General features: G+C 34.2%; 1 protein-coding gene across 1 annotated transcript; it reads right to left on the bottom strand.

Moving 5' to 3' along the window:
• Positions 1-1,963: 1,963 nt before the first annotated feature.
• Positions 1,964-5,682, bottom strand: LOC145066197 (uncharacterized). The gene is made up of 2 exons (XM_079013407.1): positions 2,922-5,682; positions 1,964-2,494 (listed from the first exon to the last, which is right to left on the bottom strand). Exons 1-2 carry the CDS (start codon positions 5,593-5,595, stop codon positions 2,109-2,111), a joined length of 3,060 nt encoding a protein of 1,019 aa, XP_078869533.1. The 5' UTR covers positions 5,596-5,682; the 3' UTR covers positions 1,964-2,108.
• Positions 5,683-17,169: the final 11,487 nt, after the last annotated feature.

Raw genomic sequence — 17,169 nt, 5'->3', positions numbered from 1 at the left:
ATATATATATATATATATATATATATATATATATATATTATACAAAAAATACCACGATTTCGCAGATAGAGTGAGAGTATTTCGCAGATGGACCTATTCCATCTGCGAAATTACCCCTATATATACAACAAAAATATTAAAAAAAAAAAAAAAATTAAAACCACCTGCGAAAGTACAAGCACCTATAGCACAGCTGTGCTTTAGGTGTTTGTACTTTCGCAGATGAGAAGCTCATTTCGCAGATGAGGCATCTCCATCTGCGAAATCGTTGGCTATTTTTGTAATTTCGATTTTTTTGCTATTTTTGTAATGTCATTAGTGTAAATGGCTATTTTTGTAAATTTCTCTTCTTTTTATCTTTTGTAAGAGATTACAAATAATCATAAATTGTGACTCATCTTAAAAAATTTGGAGTTAACTATCTTAATGTTTTTGACAACAAAACTATATATAAATCAAAATTTCAAAAGCTCATATTTTATCTTTTAGTAGGCACCCAATTCATTTAAGGTATAATACAATAAAAAATAGCCCAATTCAAGTAAATAATATTTAGGTAATATACGAAAAAAAAATTGTTCTGAACACATTGTTCTTCTCCTGCTTCATGGTATACGTTGAATACGTGATACACAATTGCACAAATCGAAAATTTCCCGCCGCCTATCAGGCGCCGACCCTCCACCTAAGCTGATATCAATATACAAAACTTGGTCGGTTACAATTGTAAGAACTTTAAATATTTTTTGGTTATACAACCTAACCTGAACCTAACCCGCAACAAACATTTTTTTTTCCATTTTTTTCAATTTCACTTAAATAGTGAAACCACGTGGTTTTACGTTCTAGACTCGTTATTATATATATATATATATATATATATATATATATATATATATATATATATATATATATACACACACACACACACACACATATACTAAATGTCTGCCTGCACAAAGCGGCGGAGATAAATAGTTTTTTGGCGAATTGTTTTTAACGGAGAAATAATTATTGGATTTTATTATTATTTATTAGGTAATACAAAATTATCAATTTTAAATAAAATATTTATTTTTATACCTTATATTTATATTGCCTCTTTATACTATTAATATAAACTAATTAATATTGATGTCTAGTTTAAGAAATATAAATTAATTTATATACATTAAATTAATATTTTAAAGTTTTCAATTGCTCCAAGCTGAATTTTTTAATTAGTTTCCTTAATTCGAGTTTTCAAACTTTTGACAACTATTAATGAATTTTTTATGTATAATTGATTTATATAAAAAGTTTTGAAACTTATACTCTTTAAAATTCAAGATATGACTAATATATATATATATATATATATATATATATATATATATATATATATATATATATATATATATATATATATATATATATATAATTGATTCAAATATTTTATTAAAAAATACACATTTCATTCAAGACAAAATAGATCAAAAGTTAAATGACAATTTCATTTTTCAACATAACCATTTAAAGGTCTAACCGAATAACATAGTTTTCATTCATTTTTTCTAGATAGTTTCATTCAGTTTTTTTGAATCATTTAGATGTGAATCATTCATAAGCTGCAAAACAACCCTTTACTAAAACATTTAGTAACAATAAACTAATAACAATACTTATCATAAATTTTGACAAAATTATGCGGTTGGTTTGTGATTTGTCGAAACATGCTAATCTAATACAACTATTTAAGTTACTACGCATTGTTCTGTGTGATTTAAACCATATAGGAATGAAAATAGCATTTATATCTTTTACATAGAAAGAAAACCATACCCAAATAATGGAACAAATATTATAATTTTTAACTCATTAACATGTCTCATTCCTAATTCAATAACTTTTATGGTTGAATGTCATAATGAATAGTATACATACATTTTTAGTATCATATATAGTATTCAAGCCTGAACGATCGTAAACAACTAGAAACTAATTTCATAACAGTTAAGAATTGTATGAACTCGAAACGTTTTTTAACAGCAACATGTATGTGATTTCAAAACTCGATGTTTTCAATAGAAAACACACATCTATTTATATACGGTCTAAAATCACCATTTTTAGACAGTTTCAAGCTTGAGTAAGGGAAGATGATCGACTACATCATGATTGTTCTTCGGGGTCCCAACCACCATAACCGGAGTGTACTGGAGTAGCATCTTGCTTACTTCCTTCATGGAGGGTCTATTTGTTGGCAATCTACTAGTGCACCATAGCCCGAGTTTGAACACACTACTCATGTCATTCATGTACATGGGCTCCATAATATCTTTGTCTAAAACATCTTCTATTGGTTCACTTCCTAAAGCATGTTGCATAGCCCATTCTGCTAGCGATGAATGCTCGTTCCCGTTGCTTGCTTCCCTTCCCGTTGTCAATTCGAACAAGATCACTCCGAAGCTGTAAACATCTATCTTCTCGTTTACTTTTGTTGTATGAGCATATTCTATAACAAATTTAAATATGCTATTAGATGTATGGTTTAAGAAACACAAGGGTTACCTAGGGGTCACTCATCCTAGTATTATTGTCATTCAAGTATGTTTAACTGTCGAGTTCTAGTAAGATATTATGTATTAGTGCTGGTATGATTGCACCCATTACCGAGTCTCAAAACCAACATGAGAAGGTAAATCAAAATGTCGTTGAACAAGAAATTTGATGCCCTGAGACATCACTTATGGATATTCACCTTCTCTTACTGGACAAATATGTAAGGACAACCGATCAAACTCAAGAGGTTATTCATCTTAGTACTACTCATGTCCACGTACTTAACCGTGGATCAAATGGTCCACACATTAGTGCTGATATGATTGCTAGTGGTATTTCAAAATACAATATGAATATATTATTGTTAATTGAAACTTTACCTGGAGCCATATAGCCGAATGAGCCGGCCACGGTTGACATTGCAGCGAGCTCACTGCCTTTCTCTAAGATCTTGGCTAACCCAAAATCTGCAATCTTTGCATTGAATTCACTATCTAAAAGCACGTTGCTTGATTTCACATCACGATGAACAACTGCGGGGCAACAATCATGGTGCATATAGGACAACCCTCGAGCCGCCCCGAGTGCTATATGCAACCTTTTAGGCCAATCAAGTACCATATGACGCACCGAACCGGCCAACCCACGGCTTGGTGGAGTCTGCTTTCGGTGCAGCCAACGGTCCAAACTCCGGTTCTCTAAGTACTCATACACAAGAAGCTTTGAGTTGTCACCCGAAATGTGACCCATCAATTTCACGATGTTTGAGTGTCGAATCATGCTTAAAATCTCAACTTCTGCTAAAAACTCTTTCTCGAGCCTTAAATCTAAATCCTTTTTGGTTGAGATCTTCTTTACTGCCACCACATCGCCGGAACGGTTCACCGGAACCTTGTACACCTTCCCGGAACCACCTTGACCGATCATGTAGTTATCGTTCAAACGAGGCAAAATTGTGGATTCCGTGAAGGTTAATTTTTGAAAAGAAGTGAATTTCCAATGTGAATTGAAACCGTGTTTTCTTCTCCGATAAAGAACGATGACATATCCGGTCATTATCACCGCCAGCAGAAACAATATTGCTGCAATACTTCCGATTATCGCCACCGTCTTACTGGAAATCTTGCTAGATGGTCCGGGTTGGGATCGGGAACTGCAAGAATTAAGCTCTAATAATGGATTATTTGAACAAAGACCGGGGTTTCCTTGGAAGCTTTTCTCGAAGGCACCATTATCGAGCTGAGCCGGGATGTTTCCGGCGAGATTATTGCCGGAAAGATCAAGAGAAACGAGCTGCCGCCCGAGCTGAGCTGGTATTTGACCAGATAGATTGTTTTTTGATAAGTCGAGTACTGTAAGAACTTTTAATAGCCCAAGACCCGCCGGAATCTGACCGGAGAGTTGGTTTCTACTGAGATTCAAAGCGTTGAGTGAATTCCAGGAAACAATAGTTGCCGGAAGTTGGCCGGAGAGTTGGTTTCCGTCTAGCAATAAAGTTGCTAAATTTGGAAGTACGGTTAAATCTTGAGGAATTCCACCATTGAATAGATTATTACTTCCTTTGAAAACCCGCATATTTGTCCAAGAAGATACCCCGGTAGGTATCTCACCAGAAAACCTGTTGTTACTGATTTCGAGTATTGATAATTTTGGCGCCAATTCCGAGGGCAACTCGCCAGAAAATGAATTTCCACTCACCATCATCTTCTCCAAGCTTGAAAGGTTCCATAACCCATCTGGGATTTTTCCTGAAAGTTGGTTATCATAAACTTGAAAAACCCTCAAACTGCTACAAGTTTCAAGCGATTTTGGTATCTCGCCTGAAAGATTGTTACTGTAAACAACCAAGCCTATGAGCTTCCCGTTGTAACACAGATTCTGCGGTATGTTTCCGGTGAACTGGTTTTCGTCAACCTCGAATAACTTCAGCTCAGAGTATCTTCCGAAATCCGGTGGTAGTTCACCGGAGAAATTGTTAGTGAAAATTCGAATGTCGTTCAAGCTAGGCAAGCGGCCGATGCTCGCCGGAAGCTCACCGGATAGCTGATTTAACTCGAGACTCAAGTTTGTTAACCGCATTAGATTCCCGAAACCTCCGGGGACTTTTCCGGTGAGCTTGTTTGCAGAAAGATCGATGACCTGCATGTTCAATGCTTGAATCGAATCCGGGATTGCACCTGTTAGATCGTTCCAGTAAAGATAAACTTCGGTTAAGTTCTTTAACAAGAACAAATCACTAGGTATTGATCCATTCAGGTTATTGGAAGATAAATCCAGCAGTTCCAGAGCCGGCATGCCGGAAAATTTTCCGGGTATCTCTCCGATCAAGTTGGTTTCAGTCATGTAAAAAAATCGAAGTTTTTTCAACTGAATAAAACTCTGGGGTAGTCTTGATGGGGTAAAATTGTTAAAAGACAAATTTAATTCTTCCAGGTCTTCTAAATAACCGATTTCCTGAGGAAAAGTGCCATTGAAAGGACACTGGTGTAATTGAAGCGATGAAAGCTTTGATAATCTAGAAATACTTGCCGGAATGTCGCCGTAGAAGTTATTGCCGAAGAGGCTGAGGTATCTGAGCTCCGGCGACAACCGTGAGATGTCACCGGGTAGATTTCCTTGAAAGTAGTTTTGAGAGAGGTCAAGGTACTGGAGATTGGTGCAGTTGTAGAGGGCTGTCGGAAAATTTCCGGTGATGTCATTGTAATTTAGATCAAGGTGTGTTAAGTTTTTGATGTCACAAATAAACGGTGGGACAGTTCCGTTGATGTTCTGATTGAAAAGGGTGATTCCGATGATGGTGGTGCCAGAACATGTAATCTCCGGCCAGCTGCAAGGGTTGGAGGATTGGTCCCAGTGGTTGATGGAGGGTGGATTTGACCAGAAGCTTTTGATATTGAGAAGGATGTTTTGGTCATTTTGGGTGGTGGATTGTGAATTTACGTGAAAGGGTAGGAGGAAGAGGAGAAGGAGAAGAGAGGGTAGGGGTAGTATTGACATATTGTTTGAGCTCACGGCGGAGGAAGGTGGTCGGTTTATGGTGGTGGCATGTAGCATAAGGAGAGTTTCTTGCAAATGCAGAGGTGTGGAAGCAAAAATGTTAGGTTGACTTTCAAATTCAACGTTCAGCGTTTTGATAATTATAAAGAGTGAATTACAAAATTTGGTCAAACAAGTTTTTCTTCCGTTTTTTTTAATTTTATAGAGTTAAATTTCAAATTAAATGTTAATATGACAATCTTATAATTACTTGTTTAATAAAATTTTACTTTTCATCTCATTTAAGGGACAACGCCTAGAGATTGATTAAAAAGATTAAATATTATTAAAATTTAAATAATAAATATTTTTTTAAAAAATAAAATTTTGAAATAAAGAATAAAAAAACATAGCAATTTCAATTTTACTATCATATTTATTATATATAATATTTTACCTATATAAATAAAAATATTATATGGCTTTTTAATTTTAAAGATTGAAAAAACTCATAAATTGACATATGGATATTATTTATTTAAAAAATATCATAAAATGATAAGTGTCAAAATTCATGAGAGATTCACAAGTGATAAAATTATTTTTATTTATTAGAAAGGATACTCTTACAGTACTATTTACTCTTTAGTGCATGTATATATGGTCTTAGTAGTTCCTTTCCGACTCATTGAAACGTTTTTCTCTTTTTTTTTCTTTTTTTCTAACTCAAATCATATGGAAATAACGTAATTTCCAACGTATTGAACCTACTGCCACATTATTATTTGTAATTTAATTAAATTAAAAACATAAAATAAAATAAAACATTACATTTTTCTTAAGTTTTTTAATCTTTAAAATAAACTTATACTAATTTAAAACAAGAAAACATTAAACTTAATTAAAAATAACATTTAATTAAAAAACACACTACAATAACATAAATGAAAACCACACTAAAATAACATAAATTAAAATTACATTACAATAACATAAATTAAATCCTAAAACGAAAAACGAAATAATTAAAAAAAAAAAACTCATAGTACAAACAACAAACGAAAACTAAAATAAATATTTAAATTCTAAAGTTTTGTTGAGTTTAAAACTTTTTCTTCTGAGACTCCGGACTCATGGGTATTCATTTTATGGGTGAAAATAGCATTAAACTCTTTGACTTATCCTTGCATATCTTTCCATTTTGAAAAAATGTGATGCATTAAACGATCAGAACCCCAAACTATTGCTTAAACTGATTCATATTAATCGCCAGAAATATGATGATCTACGTTGACTCACGTGGCTATTTTCCAAAGTGTCGGTGTATGCTCGAGCGAACACCACTTCTTTGATTTCGGGCCATTCTGGAGATACAGTTGCTTTAAGAATGACACCTATTTTCAAAAATTGAATTGGAATGTAAAGATAATAGAGTAAAATGGAATGGATTCCAAAGATAAAAAAATGGTAGATGAAGTATAGGAGAATATAATGGAATTGAAAGAAAGAAATGTATGGTTTTAAAATAATAGAAGAAAATATTTATAATAGAAAATTATATTAAAAAAAATTAAGTCGTTGGAGAACCACTTAGAGGTTCATCAACCCATTTTCAAAGCCAAAATCTCAACCTGCCTATTGACGGTATAAGCCTTCATGCGGTTCCGCCAACCTAAAATGCACCTTCTGAGCCACTCAAACCTCCTTTATTGCTATCAACATCATCAAGACCACAACCATGATCAATCAGATTAAATGACTTAAAATATTTAAAAAAAATATTAAAATACGTGTGTAATTTGCCTATGCCAATAGATTCACTATTTATTACCGTTATAAGCTTGCTGAGGGTTTATTTCGTAAAAGACTTTATATTTTTGAATTTTTCCATTTTAGGCCTAATTAAAAAAAAAAAATAACCGTTCTTGTATTCCTTGATATTTCATTAATGGAGCCAATGACCGACCTGTAAATTGGATTTATTCCATATAAGAACCTATATTTTGCATTTTCCGTTAAAAAGTTTACAAATAAACCTAATTTAACTTCATCATTGTCATATCATTAAAGGAGTCGGTTACTAACATGCAAGGTTTTAAATGGTGTAAGTCGTGAGGCGTAGCGACTAAGTTAAATCTCTAGCTTTTATGAGTCATGATGAGACATGATGTTTTCAACGCATGAATTAAGGCGACAATTTTGTACACATAAAAAAGAAATCAATAATTATAGATTTATATCAACTATGTCAATGGTTTTAAAATATAATATCAATAACTTATATTAAAAAGTTAAGACAAATTCATTGATTTCATGTCTAATCAGAAAAAACAACAAAAAAATTGTGTCTTAAAATAAAACTCGAGACATTTAGTGTTATGACATTCCTAGACCAGCCATGGCATGTGTTACATCTAACAACGACGTTAATATTGTTATCTTGGCAATGAAGCCATGTGTTAACGCCATGGCACTCATTGGCGTCTGCCATATCGCATATTTTAGAATCTTGCTAACAGGTAACTCTATATCATCATAAGATAGTGTGAACCACTTAAATCTTTGTGTTATGTGTGCTTTGATTTTGTTTATGGTTTCTCGTATTTCTCAAATCTGTTTTCGTTTATTGTTTGTTCTTTACCTAACAACCTTCTGATACCAGAACTAGTATAAAAATTAGAGTCATCATTGATAAGCACAAGCAGTAGTTCATTTCTTAGTTCTATTCTAAGTAACCACTGGTGAACAAATACACACATTGAGGAACCCTCACACCTACATGTTGGTGATTTGTATCACTAATGTTATTTAAGTGTAATGGATTGATCTGTTGACTAATGCAATCTTGATAAACCTTGAACAAGTAAAGGTGGTGTGGAGTACACAATTGTTTGAGTTTATTTAAGATTCAAACTATACTGTGATTTAGGGGCGAAGCCTCTGAACGGTTGAACCAACAGGGTCCGGGGCAACGCCCTTGGTAGTGGGGTCCAATGGGTATTGTTTTGTAGAAAATGCATTGAAATTCGAAATTAAGAAAAGTGACCCGGATTTCACTTATTTTGAACCTGTTTTTATTACAGTTTTGTGATAGTTAATTGAAGGTCTTTTATTTAAAAGTTTTCTGTTAGTTTTCATACAATGGTGATATACCTATTTTTTATTATTCTGGTACACGAGAAACTTAACAATCATCATTATCTATTATTGATCTCATATTAAGTTTTATTCCATTGAAGATTTCGAGAGTCCATTAAAATACTTTCATCTGGAACTTTTCCTAGGACTCTCATGTCAAAGCTCGATCATGCCTTTCTTTTTGACTGGGTATATTTGGTTTTCATTTTTTGTATAAAAGAGATGAGCCTATACAAAAATATCTTTTACCATGTTTTTGTAAATAGATCTGAAATCACGAGTATTTTGTAATTATTTTTAAAAAATATTATCCTTGTGTATAGAAAACTAAAACAAATCACCCGTCCTTTTTTATTGGGAGTTGGTAACGAATGGAATATCAAACAGAAACTAGAGGGTAGTAAATGCACATTAAAGATTGTGAAGGGATATAAATTAAGCTAAGTTGAATTACATAAGTGGTGACATACAGTGACAATATATTTCAATAGTATATTCTACGGGAAAGGAAGCAGCTTCGAAGTTTATCATGAATATTGGCGGCTTTGATTGTATATTGTAGAACCGGCAACTTTACCTGTGGGCCGTCGTCGGATGTGATCTAAGGCCGCGTTTGATACGTATTTTTCTTAGTCCAAACAGATCTTTCTGGCTGAATGGACCGGAAAGACTGTTTGATTTGCACAAAAGAAGGGGTCTTTCCCGGTAAGATATGTCTTTCCCAGAAAGCTTCAAAATCATATCTTTCTGGCTGAATGGGCTGGAAAGACAATTATACACCAAACCCCGCCTCTTTCTTTCTTTATTGGATTATTAATTTTTTTAAATTTATTTTTTATTGAATTATTACTTTTTTTCATCATTAAGCACAGTCAATCAGATATACAATCAAACAACATGGTTTCTTTCCCAGTCAGAAAACTTTCCCAGACAGCACTTTCCCAGACAGAAACTATCAAACGGGACCTAAGTAAAATAAAATTTTAAGTTTTAAAATACCACATATTCAATAGGAATCGCATGATCATGGACGTGTTTGGTAAAAGTAGTTGTTAAAATACCACATATTCAATAGATTTTTAATTTTTAAGTTTTAAAAGTAGCGTGTAGCAAGTAGCGGGTAGCGTTTAGCTGTAGCTTTTATTTGTTATATGAGTATTTGACAAAAGTAGCTGGAAGCTTTTGAAATATATAAAATTACATAAAATGACAATTGATTAAAATATATATATATATATATATATATATATATATATATATATATATATATATATATATTTTTAAGGGTAATTATGAAAATTGATTTCAAAAGCTCAGTGGCGTTTTGTTAAACACTACATAAAGTAGCTTTTAGATTTGGAGCGTTTTGTTTAAACTAAAAGCTAAACGCTCGTACTACCAAACGAAGCTTTTTGTTTAAACTAGAGCGTTTTGTCAAAAGCTAAAAAGCTAGAAGCTCCCAAACGCTTCCAAAAGCTCCGTGCCAAACACGCCCTATATATTTAGCTTTGTAAATGATAACCAGAAATCGACTATAATTATTCAATAAAACCTAAATTTCAAAATCCAATATACCACAAGTTCAGTAGGACACACATGATCATATATTAAGCTTTGTGCATGTGATATCTAATTTAGTTGGATTGATATATTGAATTTTATATTTATATAAGGCGTGAGGTTGGGAGTTCGATTCTCTTAAACTATCTTTTGTGGTGTTACATGTGGAAATTTTTTCTCTAGAAATCCTTGTAGGGGCTGGGTTTGCCATGTAAAGAAACTCAATTGTCATGAAATTGTCTCTTAATTTTCACCCATCATTTTTGTTAATTTGTGATTGGTCCATTCATTCACATAATAATTATATTGAACATTTGAACCTAACTCTCTCTCTCTCTCTCTCTTTCTCCTCTCTCTCTCAAGATGGCTCTTCTCTCATTCCCTATGCTCTCTGGTTCGAAGGGATCTCTCAAGGGTGAAGGTGGCCGCCAATGAAGGCCATAAGGACCCTTAAATAGGGCACATGCCCAACGATCTAGGGTTTTTGTCCACAGTGCAGACTCGTCGAGTCCATTCATTAATCCGAGTCATCAGTCCCATTCCTACTCGACGAGTTTAGGCGTCAACTCGTCAAGTCCCTCTTCTTAATTCAAAAATAAATACTTAAATTATGATACCTGGGAATCTGGATGTTACATATTTTTACCAAAACAAACGCCCCCTCGTCGTCATACTTTCTCTCACGGCGATTCCTGCCCTCTTTCTCTTGATTTCTTCAAGTTTTTTTCAAATCCATCATCAAGGTATGTAATTTCGTACTTAAACTACTTAATACTACCGATAAATTGTTATAGCAACTCACCCTATCTTTCAATGTACTTTCCATTGATCAATGTGTCTCGCCCTTATGCAACCCGTTGAGAACTCATAGAACTCACATGCATAGTTGACCAAACTGGAATGACACAGAAACAAAAATCTATCAACACGATAGGTTAGAAACCTCAAGTCGTGTGCTAGTGTTTAATAATAGGTTTACTCTTGATTAGTTCTTGAACTTATTCAAGATCATTTAGACTCCCACTGACCTCTTGACATATAAGATTCTCTTGTCAAGAAACAGTCCTTGACAAAACAAATATTCAAGAGTTAGTGTGTGTCTTTATCAAGACAAAACCTACACACAATTTGGTACTAGTTGGTCTTTGTCTTATTCTAGACATCACAACTCACCAAAATGTGAAAAAAATAAGAAAATTCCTACTTAAGATTTTATCACTCAAGTCACAGTCTTGGAGTTTGACTCTAAGAGTTGATCTTGGAACGAAGTACGATTCATCTTATTGACTTAACCCATTTTGACAATTCCCGACTGCTCTTCTTAGCCATACCGGTGCACTAAGGTGTCCTTAGAGGATGAATTGTAATATGGTTATTAAGATTATCATAAAACATGATACAAAAGTACTCTCCCTTCTTCTTAGATTGGAGAAACTTTTATCTTTCTGCCTAATTGATTCTTCTTATTCGTTCTGCCATTCATTGAAACTTTTCAATGATTCAGAATTACACTTAATCTTGTAAGCATAATCACGTTTACTAGACTATTAGTAAATCATGACGAATAATCTTGTTGTTATTTATGGTGGACTTTACTAGTGTACAACATTGTGAACTTGATCTCCTAGTCCTTCACTTGACTCTTTGTCAAGGAATTAGCCTTAAAATTGTTGGATTAGTGTCTAAGTCCATAACTATTTTGGTATGTACTTGACCCGGTTATGAGCATGGTCCTTTTGGGTTGCCTTCACCATAGCAATATGTAGCATGAATTAAGGAGAGAAAGGTTTAAATAATGATTTATTAATATATTATGAGAATAATATATTAAAGGAGAAATCATATTGTTTAATTAATATTAGTCAGGAATTAATAAAGAATTAATTTTGTGGCTAAAAGAGATTAATTAAACTTAGGGGACTGGAATTGTAATTATAAGATAATTGCAATTGGGCTATGGATCACCTTGGAATAATAGGTTGGACGAATTCTATGGAGAAGCCCATTAGAAATCGTCCAAGGCATGTTCCAGAAGGGGTCCATGGGCTGCTTAGGGCTTAAGCAGTCAAATTAGGGTTTCCTTGTTAGATAACCCTAATTGCCTACCTATTTAAAGAACCCTTGAGACCCAAAAATGTGGTGAAGTGTTCCTTTAGGGTTTCCAGCCGTTTTTGGTGCCTCCTCTCTCCTCCCTCTTCATCCAAGTTGCTTAGTGGTGTCTGTGACTCCATTAGAGGTGTAGCACTTGAGGCACTAAGCTTTCTGAAGCCAAGGATTGATTGTTATTGCTAGATAACAATCAAATGTAAGATCTAAACCCTAATTTCAGTTATAGTTTATTAGATCTAGGGTTTATGGCTTTGGATAATCAATTGCATGTTCATTAGACAAACTAAATCCAAAGCTATTAGGGTTTGCATGTACACCATAGGAATGATGTATTGCTCAAATCCCATCAAAAATTTCTAAGTACCAAGATTTCCATACATCACATGATTCAAATCATATGATTCCATGCTTCTGTCCAATTGAAACTTGGGCGATGAGAATCTTTCCTTACTTAGAAAATTACGACACATAAATAACATAACTAAGAATCACATCCACTTAATATTGCTTATAATAGAAACACACAAACATCAATTTTCACAATTGTCATTACAAGGAAATATAAATAAGACAAAATCAAATTTTATTTTATTGCGGAAAAATATATATCCTTACAATGTAAATGAAAACTATGCTATTACATATTCCTAAGCAATCTACCATAACTCTAAGCAGCAGCTCAAAAATCCGATCATCAAATCCATGTGATCGTAATCCATTTCTTCGCGATCAGACCCAACTCGCTCCTTCCTTTAAGCTTCCTTTCTTTTCTTCGATCCTTCAAAACATCGAAATGTAATCTTATCACATCATGTATTAAGAATCTCCAAATAGGAACTTAATGGAGTTAGATAGTGGATTTTACCTAAAGCAGAGTCATACATCTTTATTCTCCCATCTCTTAGATCTCTTAGGTAGTGAGGGCAGCTTCGTAACCAATGCCCCTTCTTTTGGCAGTATAAACACATGGATTCTTCTGGAATGGTACACGGGACTATCTCAGACTCAGTCTTTCTCTTCCGTAGAGAAAACCTTTCTGGACTTCCAATGTTGTCATTGCCCATAGAAGGTTGGGAGATTGATTTATCAGAAAAATTTGCTCCACCAGTGCGCCAAATCATTTCTGATTCAGCAACAATAAGCAAATAAGTCAAATCAATGAGGGTCACGTCGTGGTCCATCATATAGTACTCTCTAACGAACTTACCATATGATTCGGGAAGTGATTGAAGAACCAAGTCAACAACCAACTTCCTTAAGACATCGACACTCAACATCCTTAACCTGTCATTGTGTGACTTCATCTTTAAGACGTGTGCACACACAGACTTTCCATCTTTGTGTCTTATTGCCTATAGGGTTTGAGTGGCCTTGAACTTTTCAAGTCTTCGAACACGTGGGTCAGGGAGAATTATTGGAGGAGTTGGAGGAAATGAAGCATGATTTCCATTTCCACAATCCAATCGTGGAACATTATCTTTACGTGGAAAACCTTTTCCAATGGATTTAGGAAGACCATAGTTGTCAGACTTTGACATCTACAAATGGGAGAAATTTCAAGTTTAGTTGATTGAGTCCTTAATAAAACACCCAAATGAGATATTAAGGTTAGGACCCAACACAATATCCTACAAATTGGAAGAGGGATGCTGTAATCCAGCTTGCAGAACATTTGAAGGTAGGTAAATGATGATTTACCAATTTCCACCATGAAAAACGAAAAAGAAGGTTAACTTTTAAATGTATTGGAAACTCCTAGATCTTTTGAGATTCACTGAACTTTTCAATGTCATGTTTAAATCTCGATATGCCCCTCGATTTGTGACTGGGATGCCGAGGATCACAAAACAGGGTGTGAATAACCATGCAAATATACATGGTTCCCCCAATGTTACAGTCACTTATTCGATGTGCCGGTTAACCACACACGCTCCATCGAACTATGACAAACATCGAGTCACCCTTTGCCACCATTGCTTAGAACCCAATTAATGTGATGGTTAACCACACATGCTCCACTAACGTCTTAGCAAGGATAAAAAGTGTAATTTCATGGAATTGTATCAAATTCATTTTTGCCTAAAGTAACTAAGATTTGAGAATTTTGTAAAACATTTAGTTACTTTATTATTCACTGTACTTTTAATGAGGAGAGGGTTTGCCCTATCCTACCCGTTCGGCTAACGACCCTCCACTAATCAAGGAAGCGATGTGTGAGAGTGGACACCCATTAAACGGCCATTTTATAGGCCATAACCTTATACCCCCTTATAGATCGGCTTCGTGAATGAGGCCGACTAACGGTAAGATTAGTAGTTTAAGTTATACATATATAATGTTAGACTTTTAATGTAATATATAGTATAAGGGTGTATTTTACACTTTTAAAATACTAGGGTTTTCGAATTTAAAATTAAACTTTTAATCAAAAATATTTAAATTCCAAAAACTTGAGGGCAAGTTTTGAAACTTTTTCAAAAATACTAGGGTTTTAATCATATTTAAAATTTTCGAAATTAAAACCTTTTAATTTTAAATCTTAAATATTAAAACTTTGATTTAATAATTATCTCAAATTAAACAATTAATTTAAATTATTAAATCTTGGAGGATTATCTATTAAATTAAATAATTAATTTAACTTAATCCCTTTATCCCCTAAAATTCAAAAATATGGGATGGGATAATTCAAAAATCTATAATTACCATATTTAAACAATTAAGAGATAATTACAAGATATGGCATTATCAAAATCCCTAAAATTTAGGATCTAATCTTGGGGAGGAGGCCAATTTCGAAATTCAAGGGTTAGATAACCCTAGAATTCGAAATCTTGGGGACAAAGGAAATGGTTTGGGAAACCCTAACCAAATTTCGAAATTTAGGGTTTATGAACCCTAATTTCGAAAATCATGCTTTTCGGGTTTATAGGCTATAAACCCTAATATGTCAAATTCATACTTTTGTATAGAAAACTAATTGAAAACAAAAACCAATGGCTCTGATAACACTGTTAGGTTCTATACAAATAATTCTATGTGTGCATGCAACCCTAGAGTTGGATCTATGTTTTCACTATTAGACATACAACTTTATGAACACAAAAAGAAACCTGGCATGCTACTACTATTTTCGAAATCCACATAGAAGAATAGAATACATACCTCTTGTTGTTATATAGTAATAACATCTAGTTCCTTGAATCTCCTTAGCTTTTGAAAGCAAGTACCACAAGTGTAGTACCTCTAATGGCTCACAAACACACTTGGGTGAGAGGATAAATATGAGAGAGAGGAGGAAGGGTATTAAGCTCCAAAATTCAGCTATAGTATGGTTTTCCCAAGGGATAGCCGAATTCCTAAGCCTAGGGGGCTATTTGTACTTAAGGCTAGCTAGGGTTTCAAGGTGGAAACCCTAATCCCTTATCTTAGGGCCTAAGCAAGTCCATGGACTCCTTTCCTTAAGCCCTTGGACGAAAACTCCTAGATCCTTCTAGGATTTTTGTTCAAGCCTTAATAAAGGTGATCCAATGGCCCAAAGTCTCAACTATCAAATAATTACAAAACAACCCCTGTACTTTTAATTAATTCATTTAATCCCAAAATTAATTCCTAATTAATTTATGATTAAATAAAAATTAATAATATGATTCCTAATTAATATATTATTATTATAATATATTGAAAAATCATATTTATACCCTAATTTATTATTCTTAACAATAAATCAGCCTCTCTCCTCAGTAGTCATCCTGTCGACTCACCAGTGTGAAGGCAACCCAAAAGGACCATGCTACAACCGGGTCAAGTACATACCAAATATAGTTGTCGACTTAGACACTAATCCAACAGCTAGAGGATTCCAGGAGAAGATTGTAGATCCAGAAGCAACATCGCATCCTCTTCATTTTCTGGTAAGCAAGCCTCAACCTTGCCTAATAGCTTCTTAGATCTTTTCATTGTCACTTAATGGGGTTTTTTGTCCAAGAAGCTTAGTCCTTGGGATATGGACGTCCCAAGTGATCTACCTTTAAGATTTGGAGTCTAGAAGGGGTTTCATGGCATAAAGGCGCAAACTTTATGACCATGGAATCCCCATGCAAGCTTTAAGGTGTTATTATGGCCTTTTAATCCCCAAAAGGCCATGCATGGAAGGAAAGTTAGGAGCTTTACGTGTTCAAATGATGTCTAAGGCCTAGATATATGTTAGTATGCTTTAGTTTGGAGTATTATGGCTTTTGGACCAAGATCTATATCCTAGAGAACTAGGGTTTTAGCTAAACCCATTAAGAAGGATTAATAACGGGTAAAGTTGGAAACTTTACCCTTAAAAGGGCATTTCCAGTATGTAGATTAAATGCAAGAACTGTCCAGTCAACTAAACAAACTGTTGGCCAAAGGATTCATCAGACCAAGCTTCTCACCTTGGGGAGCACCAATTCTGTTCATTAAGAAGAACGAAGGATCTTTTCGTATGTGCATTGATTATCGGGAAGCAAACAAACTCACCATCAAGAACCGATATCCCCTACCCCAAATCGATGACCTATTCGACCAACTTCAGGGAGCATGTTACTTCTCAAAAATCAATCTGAGGTCGGGTTACCACCAATTGCGAGTCCAAAAGGAAGATGTTTCCAAAATGGCGTTTCAGACTCGCTACGATCATTACAAGTTCGTGGTGATGCCTTTCGGATTGACAAATGCACCTGCGGTGTTCATGGACCTGATGGATCGTGTATACCAACCTTACTTAGATAAATTCATGATAGTGTTCATCGAAGACATATTGGTCTATTCACGAAGCAAGTTAGAGCATAGTCAACACCTACGACAAGTCCTAGA

The sequence above is a fragment of the Lactuca serriola genome, chromosome 8, assembly GCF_051521515.1.
Source record: "Lactuca serriola cultivar US96UC23 chromosome 8, Lser_US96UC23_V15, whole genome shotgun sequence".
In the NCBI taxonomy this organism is placed as follows: domain Eukaryota; kingdom Viridiplantae; phylum Streptophyta; class Magnoliopsida; order Asterales; family Asteraceae; genus Lactuca; species Lactuca serriola.
The sequence above is the reverse complement of the archived record's forward strand: the minus strand, read 5'-3'. Positions and strand labels throughout refer to the sequence as shown.